We start from the raw sequence: 24,682 nt of genomic DNA, 5'->3' as shown, positions 1-24,682 counted from the left end.
TTTGTTTAAGTAATGATTGTTTTGGGGAAGTTCTGTTGCTGCTAGTTTTTGGAATCCTCTGGGCTCGTAAAATAATAGAAATTGTGGGAGCTTTTCCGATCTCTCCATTTTGCAGAACAAAAGAACTAAACTAAGATGCTTAAGTTTGAGAAACCAGCTGTAATCTTGGTTCAAAGATATTGCTAATGAGACAGCATAAAAAGATGTTAAACAACAGCCAGAAAGCCACAAACAGAACTGCTTTATTGCTTGAAATCCGTTTTAACCCTTGCATCTTCTAATTTGAATGAATATGCACACACACACACACACACACACACACACACACACACACACACACACACACACACACACACACACACACACACACACACACACACACACACACACACACACACACACACACACACACACCGCAAGGATCCCAAACAAAAGCGGTGGATGAATCAAAAGGTTTGTCACCTTCTGACGGTGAGGTCAATGACATTTAAGACTGGTGATCCAGATCTCGACAGGAAGTCCAGATATGACCCATAGAAGGCTATCTCAGTAGCAACGAGTCATCTCCGAGGAAGTCAGATGGTTACCAGCTGTGGCAGGGATTGCAGTTCTACATCATAAATGGCTGTGATGCTTCAGTACCCAATGAGCTGAACACCCTTTTGTGCTCACTTTGAAAAGGAGAATTCAATGGTACCAATAATTTGGCATTTTTTCTTGCTGGGTCTCCATTTGTGAATGTATTCTTTTCTTTGTCCTTTCCTGACAATGATCTGTCACTGATAGCAAGCGACTTAAGTTCTGATCCTTGTGTAATCAAACTTCTCTCTGCCTGCAAATCCAACAAAGACCTATTTATTCCCATTCCCTGTTTCCTGTCTGCCAACTAATTGTCTGTTTATTCCACAAAATTATTCTCAATTCTATGTGCTTAATTTTGCACTGAACACCTTATGTTGGACTTTAGTCTTCTGACAATTCAAATATGCTGTATCCACTGGTTCTTCATATATCTGCTTTATCAGTTACAATCTCAAAATAACTCCAATAATCTTGTCAAATAATTTTTCCCTTTTATAAATCCACATTGATCTTGACTAATCCCATTGCTATGTTCTAAGCACTCTGTTATCATAAACATTATGAGGAACTCTAATTGCTTTCCTTGCTGTTGATGTTAAGGTATCTGGCCTTTTCTATATTTCTGAAAAGGTGTGCAGAAGGCCACTTGAAATGCTCCCATAGTTGAGCTCTAGGAGGCAAAATCTATTCTTGGCATCCAATCGAATGAAGATTTTTATGTGGATCTAAACAGTTCCTCAGTTTGATTATGCAAGATTGATAACCATTGATTGGAGAGCCTACTGCACGATAATTTCTATCTTCTTCATCCTCTCAGACCCAGCTTTCTGATTCTCTAGGATGACTACTGGGCTAATCTTGGTGAATGTACTTTGACGGGTTATATTGTATTTTATATTAAATGTAAATAGATTTTTAAAGAGATAGATTGTGAGTTGTGAGGGGGGGGGGGTTTAGTGTGTAGCTCACTTCACAAAAGAGATCTCATTTAAAATGCTCCATTTTCTCTCTCTCTCTCCCTTGTGAAATAGTTGGCTGTTAATTATTCAGGCTACAGTCCATCTGTCTCTGCACATTCTGCCCTTCTCAATGACATCTACTTTAGTCTTTGCTCAAGTAAACCCTTCAAGCACCTAAATTGGCCTTAGTTGAAATGTTTGGTGTGTGATGGAATATTTGGGAATGTTCTTGGGAGGTAAATTGGTAAAATTAGAGAGTGTTACATACATATACACACTTTAAAACAGATCTTATTTGAAATACTGAAGAATTCATATTCAGTGACTTTACAGAAACTATGGAGAATTCTACGCACATTTCACAAGTAGATGCTAATTGAAATGAATGGACTATTGTCTTGGAAGAACAGTGCAAAGTGCTCATTCAGAAGTCATTGAGAGGTTATTGTTTATCTAAAACAACAGATGGGAGCAGAAGACTAACTCCTATTGTTTGCTGGAGAAGGAGGGGGTTTGCAAGTGAGAGAAAGAAGGACATGTTGCGGGCAGTTTGAATCTCAGATAGAGAGAGAGACAGAAGGGAGAAGCTTGTTGGAACTGAAATAGAAGCTCCAGAGTGGCAGATGGCTGGAAGTGCTATCTTTCTGATATTTCTCTTGGAAAAAGAGGAATAGAAATAGCCTGAAAGAAAGAGCTTATCATGTGGAGAACCTTGATGGGGCAAGTTTTATCAGCATGACTAATGGTGGTACTTCAGTTGTAGAAATCCTGGAAAAACACATCTCTCTCTGAAAACCTACAAGAACCTTCCTGAGTGGTAAACATTTACTTTTTGAGCACCAAAGCCTGGTGAACTTTATACATGTTAAATTCTGTGCACAGTATAAGAATTGCCTGCAACCAGAGAGCTTGGAAGAATGAGAAGTGAGATTGAACTGTGAACCAAAGAACTTTCTTAAATTACGTTAAGTTGGTTTAGTTAAATTGATAGTGATAAGTTAAAGTTTGATTCTGTTTTCATGTTTAAAGATAATTAAAACAACTTTTGTTTAAGTAACTATTTATTGTGGTGAATATGTATTGCTCCTGGGTTTTGGGGTCCTTTGGGCTCGTAACAGGTATAATATTGATCTCAAAACATTTCCTTAGCCATCAATATTATATTAAATGTAAATAGATTTTTAAAAGAGATAGATTGTGAGGGGGGGGGCGGTTTAGTGTGTAGCTCACTTCACAAAAGAGATCTCATTTAAAATGCAAGAGCTTTGCTGAAAGAGATACTTCATATCCAAAGTGACTTTACAGAAAGTTTGAAGAATGCCGATGGAGACTTCACAAGTAGGTGTTAATTGGACTGATGCTGTGGAGTAAATGGACTATTGTCTTTAAAGCAACAGATGAACAAGCTCAGAAGTTGATTCCGGTGCCAGCAATCTGCCTGGTTGCAGTTTGCAGAGAGAGCAGTAAAAACCAAACAGGATTCTTCTCTTAGAGAGAAAGAACTGAGATTCTGCAGTGGCTTTTGGAGGCTGCAGCATGACAAGCTGGCAGCTTATTGAAACCCCATTTTGAAAATGGGTTGTGAGTTCTGAGTTCAGCCTGTTGAAAACCCTTGTGGTACTTACAAGAAGAAATGCTATCTAGAATGTTTCACCTGAAATAAGGGAAACAAGAGGAACTCTGGTGTCCTGGAAGAAAAGGTTATCATTTGGAAAACCAATGATGGGGCACATTTCTTTGGCAAGACACTGAGTGGCTGATTGGAGGGAATCAGTTTGTGTGTGTCCAACGAGCAACAAGTCTTTCTCTGAAACCAACAAGAACCTTCATGAGTGGTAACCAATTACTTTTAAGCTCCGGAGCTTGGTGAAAATTCATAAATGTTAAAATCTATGTACACTGTAAGAATTGCCTGATACCGGTGAACTTGGAGGAGTGAGAAGTGAGATTGGACTGTGAATCAAAGAACTTTCCTGAACATATACACATTACATACACATGCATTTAGAATTAGAAGCGGGTGAAGTTAAATTAATAGTAATAAATTAAAATTTGATCCTGATTTTATGTTTAAAGAAAATTAAAAGTAACTTTTGTTTAAGTAACCATTTGTCTTGATGAATTTCTATTGCTGCTGGATTTTGGGGTCCTCTGGATTCTTAACAGTACCATGTGCTGTTTACTTCTGTTGTACTAGATACTGCTCTGTGATTAGTAAGGGATTGCTTAAGGTGGTATGTGAGTTGGAAGGGAAGATTGAGAACCACTGCATTAGACCCAAGTGTTACTGAAATATTTTGCTTGAGAAAAATTGTCATTGGCCCATTTCCTTCGGAGATATGAAATCATGAACATAACAAGTCAATTAGGTACGATTAAAACAGTGGTCTTCAAACTTTGTCTTTCCATTCAAGTACCACCTTAAGTCATCCTTATGCCATGGGGTCTCTATGATTAGTATGGGATGACTTAAGGTGGTATATGAGTGGAAAAACAAAGTTTGAAAATCACTGCCTTTACTGAAACAAAATCTTATTATTCTGATTCCAGTCCAATATTTCTACATATCTCTTGTCAATTAATGGTAATACTGGACCAGCAGTTCTGTTTTGAAAGGCTGAGTCTTGAAATTCATTTGCAAGGGGTGTCCATGCACACCAGATTCCCATTTGCATAGGATCCAAGAACCTATTAATTTTAATATTGAAAGTTAGAGTAAATGTTTAGGAAGTGAAGGAAAGTATATTTTGTTTTAGTTTAATGTTCTTGTTAATAACTTTGTGCTTCAACTTTATTTGTAAAAACAAAACTTTTATTATTTAATAATATTTAATGTTTACTTAAATGATAAAAGATTTTAAATGATTCTGAATATTGGAGAGAGTGCCTGAGGCATTGTTGCCATCAAGGTTATACCATAGGACTCAGGGTGCAGATGGCCTACAGAATAAGCCCAGATGAGTTGTAGATGTGAGTCGAGCAAGGGCAATGATTTTAGTGAGTGGGATAGAGGGGTTTAGGATAGAATGAAAACTTTCAAAATTGTAAAACTTCTGTTAAATGCATGTTCATCTTTCAACATTTCACTGGTGAGATTTTGGAGTTACACATCTCTATTCCAAATTTTGAATGTTTCAAATCTTTGTTGCTATTTTTCTATACTGTGGTATATTTCTTCAGTCATGCTTTTCGGGTGAAGGCAGCTTCCCAAAATAGTTCATAGAACTCAATTTCCACAGATTCAACATGACTTTTCTGCTTTTACTTTCATAGTCTCCATGGATCTCAACAGAATTTTTTTTTCAAAATCTTTAAAGATCTTTTTATTTGAACATAACATTTTCCGTTTGATTCCCAAAATGCTCCACTTCACCTTTATCTGTGTTGAAATTCATTGGTACTAGTCTCATAAAGGTCCTATAAATGTTTCTCAGTTTTATTTTGTAGACAGTTCCCTTTGTATGTTTTTGAAACTAATAGATCCCAAGACATTTATTGTTTAATTGTGCCTGAATGCGAAATTGCCATTTATTTCAACTTCACTTTTTTAACAAATCTTCAGGCACATTAATTTTTGTTTGAAAGTCAGTCATACTTTATTTTTAATGTTTTCCCCACTCAATTGGCCAAAAACTTGAAGTATTCATGGACTTTTATTTTCTTTTGATATTTTCCTGCACTTGCCTTAATTCCCGTTCGATTATTGTCCTCCAGTCTGAAATCCATGGAAAATTATGATAATGGGTGCTGCAGTTTCATCAGAAACTTCTCTTTATACTGAATGAATTTAGTAATATTGTTTTACTTCATGTTATAATTTTGTTTTTAGTCATGCTTTCAATCCTTCATTTTTTTAATTTCTATTGCTAGAAGTGTTTATTTCCCATCCTTAATTTTCATTTTACTTGTTTCAAATAATAGTTTATTTTTCTTGTGCACTTAAATGAATGTCATAATGTCTGTATATTCCAGAATATTGGGAAAAAGATGTCATGTCAGCAGTTCATTTCTAACTTGGATGGTCTTAATAATGGGAAGGATTTTCCAAAAGATTTATTAAAGGTATTGTTCACAATAACAACATTATTATATTATTATCAAGCCTAATACATTTTTAAGAGCCTAAATGTTATAATAACAATATTCCATAGAAAATGATTGATTGATTGTGTTACTACTGTGAAATGAAACATCTGCCAATTTGCAAAACTACTGTAAAATATGCAAAAAATGTACAAAAAAACACATGCAATGAGATCACTTTCTAAATTATTTATTAACAACATGTTACTGCTTGAGATTTGAAAATTTTACTCACTCGAATAATTTAAAAATACTTCACCCACTGTGATTCAATCTGTAATGGTGTTTACAAGAACTGTATAATGTACTTCCTTGCTGTGAACTTAATGGTGGGGAATTATGATCCAGTTGCCTGATTGCCCTGTTAACCTGCATATTGTCTTGATGCTCAAATAGCTAAGGGAGCAGATAAAATATTAAACTTTAGCACTTATTTATACAACTTAAATTTGGTCAAATTGTACATTTGAAAATGTCAGGATCAAAAAGAAAAGTTAACAGGAATATAAAAAAGGGAAGAATTGATATTAATATTGGATAAAAATGTCACAGGCTGAATTTCACATTCTTTGAGCCAGGTGTTTATTTTTTTAAAAATTTGGAGATAATGGGTAATGTAACATGGTAACAGGCCCTTCTGGCCCATGAGCTTGTGCTGCCCAAATATTCATGTGAAACTTTATTATGAAGTGTGTTGTGCAGCAAATGTTACATGTCAGTGCGATGGAAAGCAATGACTTGGCCTAGTTTCACCCAGAAGGGTCCAGGTTATATGCACAAAGGTTCTTGGTTCAATGCCACATCTAAAGCATTGGTCTGACAATTCTGGTTTAGATCTGTTCAATTTTTGCAGCATCAGGTACAGCTGGTGTAGAAAGTTGTATTGTACCAGCCTGTACCGCCCATTAATGATTGCAGTCATGCTGCTTCTACATGTCGGACCAGCACTGCTCATCAATTCCTAGGTCCGACTTCCACCTCTGCCTTGATTTATGAATGCCTGGTTTTCGTCCTTCTGCTTGGAGCAAGAAGTACATTGCCGAGGTGAACTTCCATGAGTTTCCCCCTTCGATTCATGGCCTCTATGTCATTGCTCGTTGGTAGTGCCATAGTTGGGCCTAATTTGTTCTGCATGAAAGATCTTGCCTGAAGGTAGCAGTCTTATTTGATAAATCATACTTATGCCTGAGTTGTTTAAATGACATTAGTTTCTCCTGTTCGTAACAGTCCTCTACACATCTGATGCCATTATGATGCCAGGTGACTAGGAATCTTGTTACCTACTGTCAATGGTATTAATCTTTTTGGAGTCGGGGTGTTTATGGGGACAGCCCCCTTTTGATTCCGAGATGCTGGTTAATTTTATTCCAATTGAAGATAATTTGTTTTAGTATAGAGCTGCCTGTTTTACCAGATAACAATTTAGCATTCCATTTATAAATAAAGTCCTCTGCTACCTTCTCATCTACCCAGTGCAGATCAATTTGTGCTCAGGATGGTATATCACCCCATTCAAAGAGTGAGGGAATGTATCTCGACTGGGATGCTCAATAGTATTTCTTGAAGTCTGTCATTTGTCATCTACCCAGACTGTAATCCCAGGTTGATTTTTTTCCCATAGAGTTCCTGGCTACCTTTCCATTTCATAAAAATGTTCTTATTTGTGAGATTAAATTTTGGAAGAATTCCTGGGGGAATATCATGGACAGTGTCTGGAAGAGATACTGAAGTCTCGGCAACACATTCATTTTAACACAGTTGACCCTGCCCACTAAAGTTATGGGCAGGGACCTTCATCTATTTAAGTCCTCCTCAATTCTCCCAAGCAAGGGGGTATAATTTAATTTATATGAATTATTCAAGTTTATTGTCTATTCTGACTCCTAGATATTTAATCCCATTTTGTGGCCACTTTAAGTAAGTGTTTTCTTGGTATTGACTATAATTCCCCTTTAGTAAGTTGCATAATTTCACTTTTGACCCAATTGACCTTATAGCCGGAGTTCTCCCCATAGTCCTCTAGAGTAGAGCACAGCTTGGACAACACGGTTGCTAGGTCTGTCAGATATATCGGTATGTCATCAGGAAATAAATTGATTTTATGATCTTCTTGGCCTACTCTAAAACCCTTGATATCTGGATTCTGGCAAATGGCTTCACCAGTGGCTCCATGGCTAGAACAAACGGGGTTGGAGAGAATGGGCACACTTGTCCACTTGATCTTGTCAGTGGGAAAGCTGGAGAAATTTGTCTGTTGGTCACAATGTTAGCTTTGGGTGCATGGTACAGCACTCTTATCCAATTTATAAAAGTTGGCCCTAACCCCAACTTTTCCAGCGCTTTAAATAAGAAATCCCACACCAATTTGTCAAATGCCTTTTCTGCATCCAGGGCGACAGCCAAACCGCTCTCATTTCTGGTTTATGCCAGATACATTATACTCAACAGTCTGCCAATGTTATCTGTTGCTTGTCTTTTTTGCATTAAGCCCGCTTGGTTTTTATTAGTTTCAGCAAATGTTTTGCTAATCTATTTGCCAGGGCTTTGCCCAGTATCTTAAAGTCTGTGTTTAACAGTGAATTGGATCTATAAGAAGATGGCGTTAGTGGAACTTTGTCTTTTTTAAGGATCATTGTAATGATTGCTGTCAAAAAAGATTCTGGGAAGGTATGGGTTTCCATTGCATGGAGAGGCATGAATAAATCAATAAATCCTTAAATTCCTTATAAAACTCAGTGAATTCAATGCTTTCCCGATCTCTTTTTCTTTAATGGGAAGATCTAGGCCTTCCTGTTCTTCTGGGTCTAAATTTGGTAACTCTCATTTAGACAGGAACTCACTGGCTTTATTGGACCTCCCTGTCAATTCTGATTGATACAAATCCTCATAGAATTGCCTGAAGGTCTCTTTAATCTCTTTTGGTTTAAGAGTGATCCTGCCATTCCCAGTTTGTACCAGATTGATTGTCCTTTAGGCCTATTCTGTCCTCAAATGCCAAGAACGAACTTTGTGGGCTCTCTCCCAATTCATAGTATTTTTGTTTTGACTGCATTATGGCCTATACATTTGGAGCACATTGTATTTCAGTTTAAAAAAAAATTTGTTAGAGCCCTGTAATGGTCCTCTGAACCCAATTTTTGGTAATTCTTTTCTAGACGAGTAATTTCCTGTTCTAATGTGTCCACCTCCCTTGTATTTTTTTAAAAACTGTTTTGGTGTGTCCTATTATTGGAACTCTCAAATATGCTTCGAGGGTATCCCATATGAGGAATTTATCTGGAGTAGAGGTACAGTTGGCCTTGCAGAACATGTCTATTATGCGCTATTATGAAACTACAAAACTCTGGCTTCTTTAACTCATTCATCCCTGTATATCTGGTTCATCTGCCATTTTTAACTTATGGGTTTGCCGGAATGCAACCCCGTCGTAAGTTGAGGAGCATCTGTAATAGCGATGCACTAACCGCTACGCTAAATGTCCCACCATATCTTCTGGCAATCTACAATTGTAGATTGTAGATAGAAATTGCCTTTAAAAACAACCTTCACCTCCTCTTGAGCCACCTTTTCAAATCTTTCTTTCCAATAGTTTGGCTTGCATTTTTTCCAACTTCTGTGAAATGCATTGGGACATTTTTTCTATGTTAAAGAATTTACATAAATCTATGGTTTTGTTGCCAGACATGCCAGGAATCTAACGCAATTGGTGCAAGATGGAAAAGAAAAAAAAACGATTAGACTTCTTAAAATCATGGTGTTTCATTTAAAATATCACATCGATCAATAAGTTTGGAGTTTCTGCTTGTGCTGAAACTTTCAACAGATTGTATAAACTCACACTACTTTTAAAACAATATACTTTATTAGAACCAGATCCCATCCACCAATCTGACCATGCACCTGGATAGACACCTTTGGAAGCTGTGGTGCGCTGTTAGACAGAATCAGACACACACAAGGTAAAGACTGAACAACAGGCTTTAATCCACAAAAACCTCCACAGAGCCAGGCTGGCTGAGGCTGCAGCAACTTAGTGTGAGGCCTCGGAATGCAGGCATAGGCTTATATCCCGGTGGGTGATTGACACCTGACCGGGGGGGAGGGGGGGCTTGATCCAATCAGGCCGACTGATTGGCACCTGTCCCCTTACACTCCTGCAGGTACAGAGGTTGCCCCCTGCAGTAGGCTGGTGGTATACCACCACAGAAGCTTCTGCTGAATGCGCTTGATTGTTGGCCATTGAAGAATCTCAAAAAAAATAGAGTGGGTTCTTGTGTATGCAAGGACCCAAACAAGTATGTTGTAAAGTTTCAGGTGTAACTTATTTCTACTTTACTCAGAAATTTACTAATTTAACCCAGTATAACTAGAAAATGTCTTTGTGTACTATTTTTAAGAATTTTTTTCAGTCGTTCAAGAATGTGCTAATAACATTGAGGTGAATTTATACTGTGATTCAAAATGCTATTTTTGTGATCAAATTTTTCATCAATATTAATCAATATGAGATTGTCACTGCTTTAACAAAATAATTTTTAAAATGAAATTTTTCTTTTTTTTGGCTTGGCTTCGCGGACGAAGATTTATGGAGGGGTAAATGTCCACGTCAGCTGCAGGCTTGTTTGTGGCTGACAAGTCCGATGCGGGACAGGCAGACACGGTTGCAGCGGTTGCAAGGGAAAATTGGTGGGTTGGGGTTGGGTGTTGGGTTTTTCCTCCTTTGTCTTTTGTCAGTGAGGTGGGCTCTGCGGTCTTCTTCAAAGGAGGTTGCTGCCCGCCAAACTGTGAGGCGCCAAGATGCACGGTTTGAGGCGATATCAGCCCACTGGCAGTGGTCAATGTGGCAGGTACCAAAAGATTTCTTTTTTTTAAATTTTTTATTTTTCACACCATAAATCACATTAGTCATGATACACACTTTTTCCTTTTCACACATATACAGTGACATTTTCTCCCACCCCACCTCCCATCCATTTAAGGTATACAATCTAGGATACATTAAACCAGTCAGACAATGTTGTCACTCAACAAAAATACACCAGAAATTCTACTGAGTCCATTCTTTTCTTTCCTTCTCCTTCCATCAACTTAGGTAATGATTGTCCCCGGTAGGTTTTCGCTATTGTATTTAATGTAAGGCTCCCATATTTGTTCGAATATTTCAATATTATTTCTTAAACTATATGTTATTTTTTCTAATGGAATACATTTATTCATTTCTATATACCATTGTTGTATTTTCAAATTATCTTCCAATTTCCAGGTTGACATAATACATTTTTTTGCTACGGCTAGAGGTATCTTAACAAATCCTTTTTGTGCATCCTCCAAATCAATTCCAAATTCTTTGTTTTTTATGTTACTTAGGAGAAAGATCTCTGGATTCTTTGGTATATTGTTTTCTGTTATTTTATTTAATATCTGATTGAGATCTTCCCAAAATTTTTCTACTTTCTCACATGTCCAGATTGCATGAATTGTTGTTCCCATTTCTTTTTTACATCGAAAACATCTATCAGATACTGTTGGGTCCCATTTATTTAACTTTTGAGGTGTAATGTATAGTCTGTGTATCCAGTTATATTGTATCATACGTAGCCTCGTATTTATTGTATTTCTCATCATTCCAGAACATAATTTCTCCCATGTTTCCTTTTTTATCTTTATATTTAAATCTTGTTCCCATTTTTGTTTAGTTTTACCATTTGTTTCCTCATTCTCCTTTTCTTGCAGTTTAATATACATATTTGTTATAAATCTTTTGATTATCATTGTATCTGTAATCACATATTCAAGGTTACTTGCCTCTGGCAAACTCAAACTGCTTCCTAATTTATGCTTCAAGTAGGATCTCAATTGGTAATATGCCAGCGCTGTATCTTGAGTTATATTGTACTTATCTTTCATTTGTTCAAAGGATAAGAATCTATTTCCTGAAAAACAATTTTCTATTCTTTTAATCCCTTTTTTTTCCCATTCTCTAAAGGAAAGGTTATCTATTGTAAAAGGGAGTAACTTGTTTTGTGTCAATATTAGTTTTGGTAATTGATAATTTGTTTTATTTCTTTCTACATGAATCTTCTTCCAAATATTGAGGAGATGATGTAATTCTGGAGAACTTCTATGTTGTACCAATTTTTCATTCTTACTCTATCTTGCATACTAGCTGATAACAAAAATAGGTCTATTCTTGAGTATGTTTTATGTCTAGCCGAGTAATATGAATATTCCTTTTCTTTTGGGTGTTGTTTCCTCCATATATCCAAAAGTTGCATTTCTTCCATTGATTTAATTATAAATTTGGTTACTTTGTTCTTTCTGTTAATTTTTTTCCCAGTTTTATCCATATTTGAATCCAAATTCAGGTTGAAATCTCCTCCTATTAATATGTTCCCTTGCAAATTTGCTACCTTCAAAAAGATATCTTGCATAAACTTTTGATCTTCTTCGTTAGGTGAATATACATTGAGTAGATTCCAAAACTCCGAATATATCTGACATTTTATCATAACATATCTCCCTGCTGGATCTATTATTTCCTCTTCTATTTTAAATGGCACATTTTTACTAATTAATATAGCCACTCCTCTTGCTTTTGAATTATACGATGCTGCTGTTCCATGTCCTACCCAATCTCTCTTTAATTTCTTGTGCTCCAATTCAGTTAAGTGTGTTTCTTGCACAAATGCTATATCAATTTTTTCTTTTTTCAGTAAATTTAGCAGTTTCTTCCTTTTAATTTGGTTATGTATTCCATTAATATTTAAAGTCATATAGTTCAACGTAGCCATTTTATACTTTGTTTATCTTCCCTTTCTGTTTTTCCATCATTACCTTTCCTCCTTTTCCATTTCTGTTTTCTTATTTTAAACCCTTTATAAGACAACATTCCTAAAACATCAAACATTTTCCTTATTCTCCTATTTAAAACTTCTTTAGCCCCAATCTCCCCTTCCCCTCCTGAGTTGTCCTTTATCCCTTGTCGGACAACCACATCTCCCCTCTCCATTTGGATTTGCGAATCCACTCGCAAGCGTCAACTGATTATGCAGTGACCGCTATTTCCCCTCACCCCGCCCCCCCCAGAAAAGATTTCACTTTTCATATGTAACAAAGGTCACTCTTTTAGTTCCCTCCTTATTCCCTCTATTCCCTTTCCTTCCCTTATTAATTCTTGTCTATACTATCTATATTTTTCTCTAAATACGGATACATTCACTTATGCACATTATTCATATACACACTTATACCTTTTTACCCACATACATATAAATCGTGGTCATTTTTACTCTCATTACACGTCTTCATCCCTCAGTCTATTTTGTAATTGTTCTGCAAATTTTCGTGCTTCTTCTGGATCTGAGAATAGTCTGTTTTGTTGTCCTGGAATAAATATTTTCAATACCGCTGGATGCTTTAGTATAAATTTATACCCTTTCTTCCATAAAATCGCCTTTGCTGTATTGAACTCCTTTCTCTTCTTTAGGAGTTCAAAACTTATATCTGAATAAATGAAGATTTTTTTGCCCTTTGTACTCCAGTGGCTTGTTGCCCTCTCCTACTTTTTCCATTGTCTTCTCCAGTACCTTTTCTCTTGTAGTATATCTTAGGAATTTTACTAAAATAGATCTTGGTTTTTGTTGTGGTTGTGGTTTAAAGGCCAATGCTCTATGTGCCCTTTCTATTTCCATTTCTTGCTGTAGTTCTGGACATCCTAGGATCCTAGGGATCCAATCTTTTATAAACTCTCTCATATTCTTGCCTTCTTCATCTTCCTTAAGGCCCACTATCTTTATGTTATTTCTTCTGTTATAATTTTCCATTATATCTATTTTCTGAGCTAACAGTTCTTGTGTCTCTATAACTTTTTTATTTGATTCCTCTAATTTCTTTTTTAAGTCCTCTACCTCCATTTCTACTGCTGCTTCCCGCTCTTCCATCTTGTCCATTTTTTTTCCCATTTCTGTTAAGGTCATATCTATTTTATTCATTTTCTCTTCTGTGTTGTTTATTCTTCTTCTTAAATCATTAAATTCCTGTGTTTACCATTCTTTAAATGACTCCATGTATTCTTTAATAAGAGAAAGTATATCCTTTATCTTGCCTTTCCCTTCTTCTTCTATTTCACTGTACTCTTCCTCTTCCTCTTCTTCTTCCTCTGGGTTGGCCATCTGTTGTTTCTTTGTTGCCCTTTTCTTCTCTTCTTTCTTGTTTTCATTGTCTTCTGTGTTCTCTTCTTGCTGCAGGTGTTCTGCAGCTGTTGTTGCCGGCTGTGGAGATCGACTCCCCAGCTGGTCACCCATCCCGTCAGTGTGTTTTTTTTCATGCGCGGTTGCGCACTTTTACTCGGCTCAATGAGCCATTTTTGTAGTCCACTTTCTACCGACCTGAGGGAGCGGGTTTCTCTTTCCACCGCGGGCCTCTTCGAACAGGTAAGGCCTTCTCCTTCTTCCTCTGTTGTCTTCTCTTCCTCTCTTCTTACCGTTGATTTCGATTTTTCTTTTTTTGTCGCCATCTTCTTTCCACCTTTATACTCACTTTTCTTTAACTTTTATTTCTGTGCCTTTGTGTTTTCCTTTGTTTTTTCCGACTTTTCTGGAGAGGGCTGGAGTTCACCGTCCGGCCACTACTCCATCACGTGACTCCCCCCCCCCAAAGATTTCTTTAGGCAGTCCTTGTACCTCTTCTTTGGTGAACCCCTGACACGATAGCCAGTGGAGAGCTCACCATATAACACGATCTTGGGAAGGCGATGGTCCTCCATTCTGGAGACGTGAACTACCCAGCGCAGTTGGATCTTCAGCAGCATGGATTCGATGCTGTCGGCCTCTGCCATCTCGAGTACTTCGATGTTAGGGATGAAGTCGCTCCAATGAATGTTGAGGATGGAGCGGAGACAACGCTGGTGGAAGCGTTCTAGGAGCCGTAGGTGATGCCGGTAGAGGACCCATGATTCGGAGCGAAACAGGAGTGTGGGTATGACAACAGCTCTGTATACGCTAATCTTTGTGAGGTTTTTCAGTTGGTTGTTTTTCCAGACTCTTTTGTGTAGTCTTCCAAAGGCGCTATTTGCCTTGACGAGTCTGTTGTCTATCTCGTTGTCGATCCTTGAATCCGATGAAATGGTGCAGCCGAGATAGGTAAACTGGTTGACCGTTTTGAGATTTGTGTGCCCGATGGAGATGTGGTGGGGCTGGTAGTCATGGTGGGGAGCTGGCTGATGGAGGACTTCAGTTTTCTTCAGGCTGACTTCCGGGCCAAACATTTTGGCAGTTTCCGCAAAACAGGACGTCAAGCGCTGGAGAGCTGGCTCTGAATGGGCAACTAAAGCGGCATTGTCTGCAAAGAGTAGTTCACGGACAAGTTGCTCTTGTGTCTTGGTGTCAGCTTGCAGGCGCCTCAGATTGAAGAGACTGCCATCCGTGCGGTACCGGATGTAAACAGCGTCTTCATTGTTGAGGTCTTTCATGGCTTGTTTTAGCATCATGCTGAAGGAGATTGAAAAGAGGGTTGGTGCGAGAACGCAGCCTTGCTTCATGCCATTGTTAATGGAGAAGGGTTCAGAGAGCTCATTGCTGTATCTGACCCGACCTTGTTGGTTTTCGTGCAGTTGGATAACCATGTTGAGGAACTTTGGGGGGCATCCGAGGCGCTCTAGTATTTGCCAAAGCCCTTTCCTGCTCACGGTGTCGAAGGCTTTGGTGAGGTCAACAAAGGTGATGTAGAGTCCTTTGTTTTCTCTGCACTTTTCTTGGAGCTGTCTGAGGGCAAAGACCATGTCAGTAGTTCCTCTGTTTGCACGAAAGCTGCACTGTGATTCTGGGAGAACATTCTCGGCGACACTAGGTATTATTTTATTTGGGAGAATCCTAGCGAAGATTTTGTCTGCAATGGAGAGCAGCGTGATTCCCCTGTAGTTTGAGCAGTCTGATTTCTCGCCTTTGTTTTTGTACAGGGTGATGATGATGGCATCACGAAGGTCCTGAGGCAGCTTTCCTTGGTCCGAGCAGAGCTTGAAAAACTCATGCAGTTTGGCATGCAGAGTTTTGCCGCCAGCCTTCCAGACCTCTGTGCGGGATTCCATCCATACCTGCTGCTTTGCCACTTTTCAGTTGTTCAATTGCCTTATATGTCTCTTCCCGGGTGAGGACCTCATCCAGCTCTAGCCTTAGGGGCTGTTGAGGGAGCTGGAGAAGGGCAGATTCTTGGACTGAGCGGTTGGCACTGAAAAGAGATTGGAAGTGTTCTGACCATCGGTTGAGGATGGAGATCTTGTCGCTGAGGAGGACTTTGCCATCTGAGCTGCGCAGCAGGCTTTGGGCTTGGGGTGAGGGGCCGTACACAGCCTTTAGAGCCTCGTAAAAACCCCTGAAGTCGCCAATGTCCGCACTGAGCTGGGTTCATTTGGCGAGGCTAGTCCACCACTCATTTTGGATCTCCTGGAGTTTGCGCTGAAGATGGCTGCATGCGCGACGGAAGGCTTGTTTCTTCTCTGCCCAGGACGGCTTTGTCAGCAGCTCCTGGATTTCCTGGTTGTTTTCGTCGAACCAGTCCTTGTTTTTCTTGGAGGAGAAGCAGTATGGTAGTCTTCAGCTGATCCCAGAGGGTTTCAGGCGATGAGTCCATGAGGCGGATTGCATCCTCGAGCTTTGCTTTGAGGTTTGCCTGGAAGTTTCCTCTCACTTCGTCTGACTGCAGGTTTCCAACATTGAACCTCTTTCTGGGGGCTTTACTGTTCTTGGACTTTGGCTTGAAGTGAAGGTTGAGCTTGCAGCGAACCAGCCGGTGGTCAGTGTGGCATTCCGCACTGGGCATGACCCTGGTATGGAGCACATCTCGTTTGTCTCTTTCTCGCACCAGGACGTAGTCCAGGAGGTGCCAGTGTTTGGATCGGGGATGCATCCAGGTAGTCTTCAGGCTGTCCCTCTGCTGAAAAAGGGTGTTTGTAATGACAAGCCGCTGTTCTGCGCTGAGCTCCAACAGGAGGCACCCGTTGTCGTTACACTTGCTGACACCGTGCTTGCCCAGGATTCCTGGCCAGGTTTCTGAGTCTTTGCCGACGCGAGTGTTGAAGTCGCCAAGGATGACAACCTTGTCGGCTGTAGGGGTGTGTTGAATGAGGTTGCGCAGATCAGTGTAGAACTTGTCCTTTTCTGCTTGTTCCGCCTGGAGGGTTGGAGCATAGACACTGATGAGGGTGATGCGACGCTTGCTTTGAAGGGGGAGTCGCATGGACATGATCCAGACTGAGTGGCCTGTCGGGAGGTTTTTGAGTTTGGAGGCAATGGAGTTCTTGACCATGAAGCCTACACCAGATAGGTGTCGTTCATCCATAGGCTTGCCAGACCAGTAGAGTGTGTAGCCCGCGCCGCGTTCTTGGAGGCTGCCTACATCTGCAAGACGGACTTCACTGAGAGCGGCTATGTCGATGTCAAGTTTGAGGAGTTCATGTGCGATGAGGGCAGACCGACGTTCAGGTCGGTGACTGTCAGCCTAGTCTAGCATGTTTCTGATGATCCAGCATGCTAGCTTGAATTTGTGAGCATCTTTTGATGGGGAGGACGTGGAGGGGGAGGACGTGGACATGTCCTCGGGCCTGCTCAAAGGAGCTTTTAGGTGGAGTGCAGTGTGCGCAGTACTGTCCCCACCCTTTACACCCATGGTTCGTGTGCTGTGGCCAAGCAAGCTGGGACATGGCAGCAAGGTCCTTGGGTTGTAGGTTTTATATCGGAGTGGCCTTCTCCTATGCAGGTTTCTTACCTGGGAGAGAGGGGGAGAGAGAGAACTGAGCAGTAGCTTTTGGGAGGCTGCAATGTGGCAAGCTGGCAGGCTTGCTGAAGACCCCATTCTGAAGACGGGCAGTGAGTTCTGAGTTCAGCCTGTTGAAAACTCATGTGGTCCTTACAAGAGGAACTGGCTGGTTAGAGTGTTTCTCATGAAATAAGGAAAACAAGAGGATCTCTGTGGTGACCTGGAAGAAGAGGTTATTATTTGGAAAACCCACGACGGGGCCAGTTTCTTTGGCAAGTGTTGGAATATAGGGGTTAATTAATCATAGAAAATATGTAGAATATATGCTTATGTACTATTCAGTTTTTTTTTCTTCGGGTGTACGGATCAGGCAGACAGACCATTGTAGGCAGGCGGAGGCCCCGGTCCGGGCAGAAAGAAGGAGGCGCCGGCCCCGGTCCGGGCACAGAGAAAGCAGCGGCGGCCCCGGCCTCGGTCCGGGCAGAGGGTAGGCGGCGGCAGCCTCGATCCGGCCAAAAGTGAAGGGGAGGCGACGGCCCCAGCCTCGGTTGAGTGAGGCAGGCGGAGGCCCTGGTCCGGGCAGAAGTGAGGGGGAGGCGGAGGCCCCGGCCTTGGTCGAGTGAGGCAGGTTGAGGCCCCGGTCCGGGCAGAAGCGAGGGGGAGGCGGTGGCCCCGTTCTTGGCAGAGCGAAGCAGGCAGAGGCCCCGGTCCGGGTAGAAAGAAGGAGGCGGCAGCCCCGGTCCGGGCACAGGGAAAGCAGCGGCGGCCCCGGTCCAGGCAGTATGGTCCGATCTAGGAGGGGAGGCAGGCCCCTCCAAAATGAAATCTAAAATACATCAATTACACTGGTTCACAGCAGATTTCACTGGTTCAACTGATTTTTAAAAAAATAAAATTTGTTTCTATTTTGTCATTTCTCTCTGAAGTGTAAATTGAACTATTGATTTGCAATACACAAAAGTGCTAGAGAAACCCAACAGGTCGCACAACCTTTTGGACAAGAGACCTTCATCAAGATATAAGCAGAAAGCAGGCAGACACCTGAATAAGATGGTAGGGGGAGGATGGAAGAAGAGGCAGGGGAGGAGCATAGGCCAACAGGCAAGAGGTAATAGGTGGGAGGGCATAAGAGTAAAAACCAGATGGGCTTTAGTTGCCCATTCAGAGCCAGCTCTTCAGCGCTTGACGTCCTGCTTTGCGGAAACTGCCAAAATGTTTGGCCTGGAAGTCAGCCTGAAGAAAACTGAGGTCCTCCATCAGCCAGCTCCCCACCATGACTACCAGCCCCCCCACATCTCCATCGGGCACACAAAACTCAAAACGGTCAACCAGTTTACCTATCTCGGCTGCACCATTTCATCAGATGCAAGGATCGACAATGAGATAGACAACAGACTCGCCAAGGCAAATAGCGCCTTTGGAAGACTACACAAAAGAGTCTGGAAAAACAACCAACTGAAAAACCTCACAAAGATAAGCGTATACAGAGCCGTTGTCATACCCACACTCCTGTTTGGCTCCGAATCATGGGTCCTCTACCGGCACCACCTACGGCTCCTAGAACGCTTCCACCAGCGTTGTCTCCGCTCCATCCTCAACATCCATTGGAGCGCTCACACCCCTAACGTCGAGGTACTCGAGATGGCAGAGGTCGACAGCATCGAGTCCACGCTGCTGAAGATCCAGCTGCGCTGGATGGGTCACGTCTCCAGAATGGAGGACCATCGCCTTCCCAAGATCGTATTATATGGCGAGCTCTCCACTGGCCACCGTGACAGAGGTGCACCAAAGAAAAGGTACAAGGACTGCCTAAAGAAATCTCTTGGTGCCTGCCACATTGACCACCGCCAGTGGGCTGATAACGCCTCAAACCGTGCATCTTGGCGCCTCACAGTTTGGCGGGCAGCAGCCTCCTTTGAAGAAGACCGCAGAGCCCACCTTACTGACAAAAGGCAAAGGAGGAAAAACCCAACACCCAACCCCAACCAACCAATTTTCCCTTGCAACCGCTGCAATCGTGTCTGCCTGTCCCGCATCGGACTGGTCAGCCACAAACGAGCCTGCAGCTGACGTGGACTTTTTACCCCCTCCATAAATCTTCGTCCGCGAAGCCAAGCCAAAGAAAAAGAAGCTCTCTGAATGGAGTGGGAAGGAGGGGGGGGGGTGGGAAGTTGGAGGAAAGGAAGCAGAGGAGAGATCTAATGGAAACTGGCAAAGATGATGTTAATGCCATCTGGTCAAACAATTTTCAGACAGAATATCAGGTGTTCTTTTAGTTTGCAGGTGGCCTCGGTTTGGCAGTGCATGAGGCCATGGTTGGACATGTCCTTGTGGGAATGAGTTGTGGAATTGAATGGTTGGCCACTGGGAGGTCCTCGTTACTGCAGCCATCAGAGGGAAGGTGCTCAATGAAATCATCTCCCAGTCTGCATCCAGTCTCTCCGATGTAGAGGAGGTTACAGTGGGAGCACCAGATGCAGTAGATGACCTCAGCAGATTCACGCGTAAAGTGTTGCTTCACTTAGGGCTGTTTGGGGCCCTGAATAGTGATGAGAAAGGAGGTGTGGTCGTAAGTAGCATTTCCTGTGGTCACAGGAGTAGGTACCAAGGGGGGGATTAGTTGGAAGTAATGAGTGGACTGAGGGAGCAGTCCCTTCAGAAAGCTGAGCGGGGAAGATGATGGGATGACATTGATGGTAGCAGAAATAACGGAGAATATTATGTTAGATGTGGAGGCTGGTGGGTGAGGACAAGGGGAATCCTGTCCTTGTTGAATCTCGGGTGGAGGGGGTCCAGGACAGATGAGTGGGAAATCGAGGAGATGTGGGTAAGGGCTTAGTTAATGGTAGAAGCATAACCTCTGGCAATAACCACTGATTTTTATGGTTTAGAATATACAATTAAAATTGAGTGCCTTGCACTTTCCCAATCAATCTAATCAAAGTAGTAAAGAATGTGAACAAGGGAAAATAAATGTATGATGAGCACATTTAAACATTCCCTTTTAAATGCATCCTTCTACTGAATATTCACTAATGAAGTATAATTTCTTTTCCTTCAGGGGTTGTACAACTCAATAAAAAATGAAAAACTGGAGTGGGCTATGTAAGTCCAAATGTTACTTTCTGATGTAATTAGATTCTGATGCACTTAAAATTATAAATATTCATGATTATTCAGTTTGAGGTACTCCATAAATATTTCTGTTTTCTCTATACTAGAAATTAAACTTTACACAAGACTGCACCTATCCATGGAAATTGTTGCCAGGAATTCTCTTTTAAATGTAGAGTCTTAGAATTAATTATCACTCGAAGAAGCGCATGTGCACTGGTTCATATTTGCTCATCAACACCACGACACATATGCACTAGAACTATTTATAGTCTTGCAAAGTGTCAGACTCAATTTTTGTCCTTATAAATTTGTTTAAGGATCATACATTCAGCAGCTAGGCAATCAACAGCTCAGCCAGGAATGTCCTCAAATTACCTTCACTTTGTTGGCATTATATTGTATTGCGTGCATACAATTTACACACATAAACAGCATTAGAAATTATCTATATGTACATTGGATTAAATTCTATAAATGGTGATTTGCTTGCATCATTTTAAAATACTGTGATCTTAAAGTATCTTTTTTTTAAAATCAAATTATAAACTGACACTAATTTCTTCAATAAAATTGATTCCACTTCTCTTTTAGGGATGAAGATGAATTGAGAAAATCTCTGTCAGAGCTTGTGGATGATATGTTTGACAGCTGTACAAAGAAAGTGATCAGAATAATTGATAGTAGTAATCCATTCCTTGACATCCCTCAAGCATTGAATGCAGCAACGTACAAACATGGTGTCCTCAATCGCAAAACACATGCAGATATGGATGGCAAGAGAAGCAAGTATTTTCAGTTTTCTATTTTTTTTATGAGCTAGCTATGGAAACTGACTTTCAATAGCTAAATGAAATCTCTCTCGTAAAATTTGGATACATTTTTGAGCTTTGCTTATGGTATTTGAACTTGCAGGAAAGGATCTAGAAATTCATGCTACTTATTCCTCTACACAGTGCACCCAGCTATTGATTTTCTACTGAAAACAGGAGTCTTCTTTGGCACCAGATAATAATTACTTGAGTGCTACACTTTGACAAATACCTGAAAGCCATGGCAGCTAAAAAAAAATGTAGAAAGCATTCAGCAAAGACATTGGGTTTCTTGGACCTGACCTGCTAAAATAAGTCTTTCCTGTTGGTAATTGGATTTTCTTTTGTGACGCTTAGCTATTTTTTTTTGGTGAGGATTATGCTGCTTTTGACTTTTAGAGTTAATTTATGCCAGTAAGTTGTTCAATATTCTTGTTGTACACTATATTAAATGTAATGGATCAGTAGACAACAACTTGCACAAATACACAGATCTTTAAAAGCAACAAAAGTTATTTAAATTTACTCGATGTAGAGCGCGTTGAAAGAACCAAAGACTTGTTGATCCAAACCAAGACTTTTATTAACTAAAAGACTGGAGCATATCACAAGTAGGTCGACCAGTCCAGAATGACCTGGTCTGGCTAGGAGCAATCCTTTAAGACCTGCCAGTAGGTGTGGCTACGCTCTCAGCCAATCACAGTCATCCAACACTACAATCTGTACATAGACACATTGGTGATAGAATCTGTACTATCACGCTCAAGTAATTCAAAAAGGATTTTAAAATATGAAGTGTAATTAAACTACTAGTTAAGATTGTTCTCAGATTGTGTTCAGTAGCACATTCATTAAACTTCCAATTGCCCATTCATCTTGCATCAAGAAAGATTTGATCTTGTGCAGCACCTTCAACAGAGACATGCAGAGACAAAATATACAAATGTGAATTTGAACATCTAATTCATCTTCAAATCATGAAAAACATTGTGAAGCACAAGAAAGAAAAATACAATTCAGAGCCCAGAATTCGCAGCCCATTGCGGCAGTGGTGGCTACCTCACTAAGTATATTTAAGACCAGGTTGGATAGATTTCTTACAAAGTAGTGGAATTAAGGGATATGGGGAAAAGACAGGTAGGTGGAGATGAGACTAGCATCAGATCTGCCGTAATCACCTTGAATAATAGAAAAGGCTTGATGGGCCAGATGGCCTACTCTTGACGGGCCAGATGGCCTACTCTTGACGGGCCAGATGGCCTACTCTTGACGGGCCAGATGGCCTACTCTTGACGGGCCAGATGGCCTACTCTTGACGGGCCAGATGGCCTACTCTTGACGGGCCAGATGGCCTACTCTTGACGGGCCAGATGGCCTACTCTTGACGGGCCAGATGGCCTACTCTTGACGGGCCAGATGGCCTACTCTTGACGGGCCAGATGGCCTACTCTTGACGGGCCAGATGGCCTACTCTTGCTCCTATTTTTATGTTCTTATAAAAGACAAAATCATTGAAACTACAATCATTACATTTTCGAGTAATTAAGGCACTTCATGCAGTTAAAAATTAATACATACCTGAATGCAGCAGCCCTATCTTTTCCATGCATATTTATCAAATAACCAGTAGGTAAGTATCACAGCTTCATGAGGATTTCTGTGCTGAGCCTATTTGTTAAATACTGCCAGAATGAAATACATAGACACCCAGAGAAAGCTGTGCAGCAACTTCTATGTTACCATGATTTACTGTGTTAAAGTGGGTTGCAGAATGGTTGAACTATTTACTCCAATATTAATGATGAACATTGCCATTTTTCCCAAAATTAACTTCATCATTATTCCTCTCACTATCTGAGGCAATAATGAGGAAACTTGAGAACTAAAGCTTATTTCATGAGAACAGCTAAAAGCAGGAATGAATATTTAAAATTACGCCATTTGAGAAAATAGTTTCCAGCAAAACTATTGGAGAACTGGATTTCTGCATGAAATCTATCATTCATCTTAAAACATACCTACTGTTTTATAATTGGAGCTTTTTTGACTTTACGATGGCTCTGTAGATTATGTTATGCACAGCTGCAGATGTATATCATTTTATAATTCTTAAATCATTGTTGAATAATGGCTATGCATCTTCATGCCTTTCTCCTGTTGCTTGGTTTTACTTTCAAATGGCTGGCAAATGTTATGGCACTCTACCCTTTAATGGCAGAGCCCTAATATAGGTTATCTCTATATTAATGATTTGGATGGCACAAAGTCTTTTTTTTTCAAAGTTCAAATTTATTGTCAGAATACATACATGATATCACGTACAACCCTGAGATTCTTTTTCCTGCGGGCCAGGTAGCATTCTTAATTATCAGTAACTGTAAACTGTACTCAAGAAGAAGAAATGTAAGCAACTGACCATGCAAATACAGAAAAATAAATATTCAGTAATAAATAATGAGCTAAGAAAGGGTCCTTAAATGAGTCTCTGAGTGTTGTTTAGGAGTCTGATGGTGGACAGAGAGCAACTTTTCCTGAATCTGGAGGTACAAATCCTGTGGCACCTGTACATCTTTCAGCAAGAACAGAGCATATCCTGGGTGGTATGGATCCTTGATGATTGCTGCTGCCCTCTGACAGCAATGTTTCATGTACTGTAGATTTTCTTGAGGGTGGGCAGAGTTTTGTCTGTAATGTACCAGGCTACATCCACTACCTTCTGCAGGGCTTTCTGCTCAGAGGTATTGGTGCCCCCATACCAGGCCATGATGCAGCCAGTCAACATATTTTCCACTACACATCTGTAGAAGTTTACCAAGGTTTCTGATGACATACTAAAACTCTGCAAACTCCTGAGGAAATAGAGGCACTGATGTGCTTTCTTCATGCTGGCGTTTGTATGATGCATCCAGGAAAGGTCCTCCAAGATAGTGACGTCCATGAATTTAAATTTACTTGCCGCCTCCACCTCTGATTTCCCCCAATGATCACTGGATCATACACCTCTGCTTTTCCTTTCCTAAAGTCTTCAATCTGATCTTTGATCTTGCTGACATTGAGTGAGGTGGTTGTTAGCATATCATTCGGTCAAGTTTCCAATCCCCCTCCTGAATGCTAACTCTCCCCTTTTTATACAGTCCACTACAGTGGTATTATTAACAGACATGTATATGGTGTTGTTGTCATACCAACCCACAAAGTCGTGGGTGTAAAGCGAGTAGAGCAGGGGACTAAGTACACAGCCCTATGGTGTTCTACTGCTGATGGAGATTGTGGGGGAGATGTTCTTGCCAATTTGCACTGATTAGAGCCTGGAGGTGAGAAAATGCAGGATCCAATTGCACATTTGATGTATTAAGGCCAGGTCTTGGAGTTTGCTGATTA

The 24,682-nt window shown here is 40.7% G+C and overlaps 1 protein-coding gene across 14 annotated transcripts in view; it reads left to right on the top strand.

Moving 5' to 3' along the window:
• The window catches only part of LOC138743365 (PH and SEC7 domain-containing protein 2-like), a 274,779-nt gene that overhangs the window by 88,346 nt on the left and 161,751 nt on the right, over positions 1-24,682 (top strand). For all 14 annotated transcript variants that reach the window (XM_069898611.1, XM_069898607.1, XM_069898609.1 and 11 more), the window contains 3 exons: positions 5,514-5,603; positions 20,437-20,480; positions 21,084-21,274. In XM_069898611.1, coding sequence (XP_069754712.1) covers positions 5,514-5,603; positions 20,437-20,480; positions 21,084-21,274 — 325 coding nt within the window. The remainder of the gene's footprint in view (positions 1-5,513; positions 5,604-20,436; positions 20,481-21,083; positions 21,275-24,682) is intronic.

Source organism: Narcine bancroftii, chromosome 9, assembly GCF_036971445.1.
Source record: "Narcine bancroftii isolate sNarBan1 chromosome 9, sNarBan1.hap1, whole genome shotgun sequence".
Lineage (NCBI taxonomy): Eukaryota > Metazoa > Chordata > Chondrichthyes > Torpediniformes > Narcinidae > Narcine > Narcine bancroftii.
Note: the sequence above shows the minus strand (reverse complement) of the source record. Positions and strands in the feature narration are given on the sequence as shown.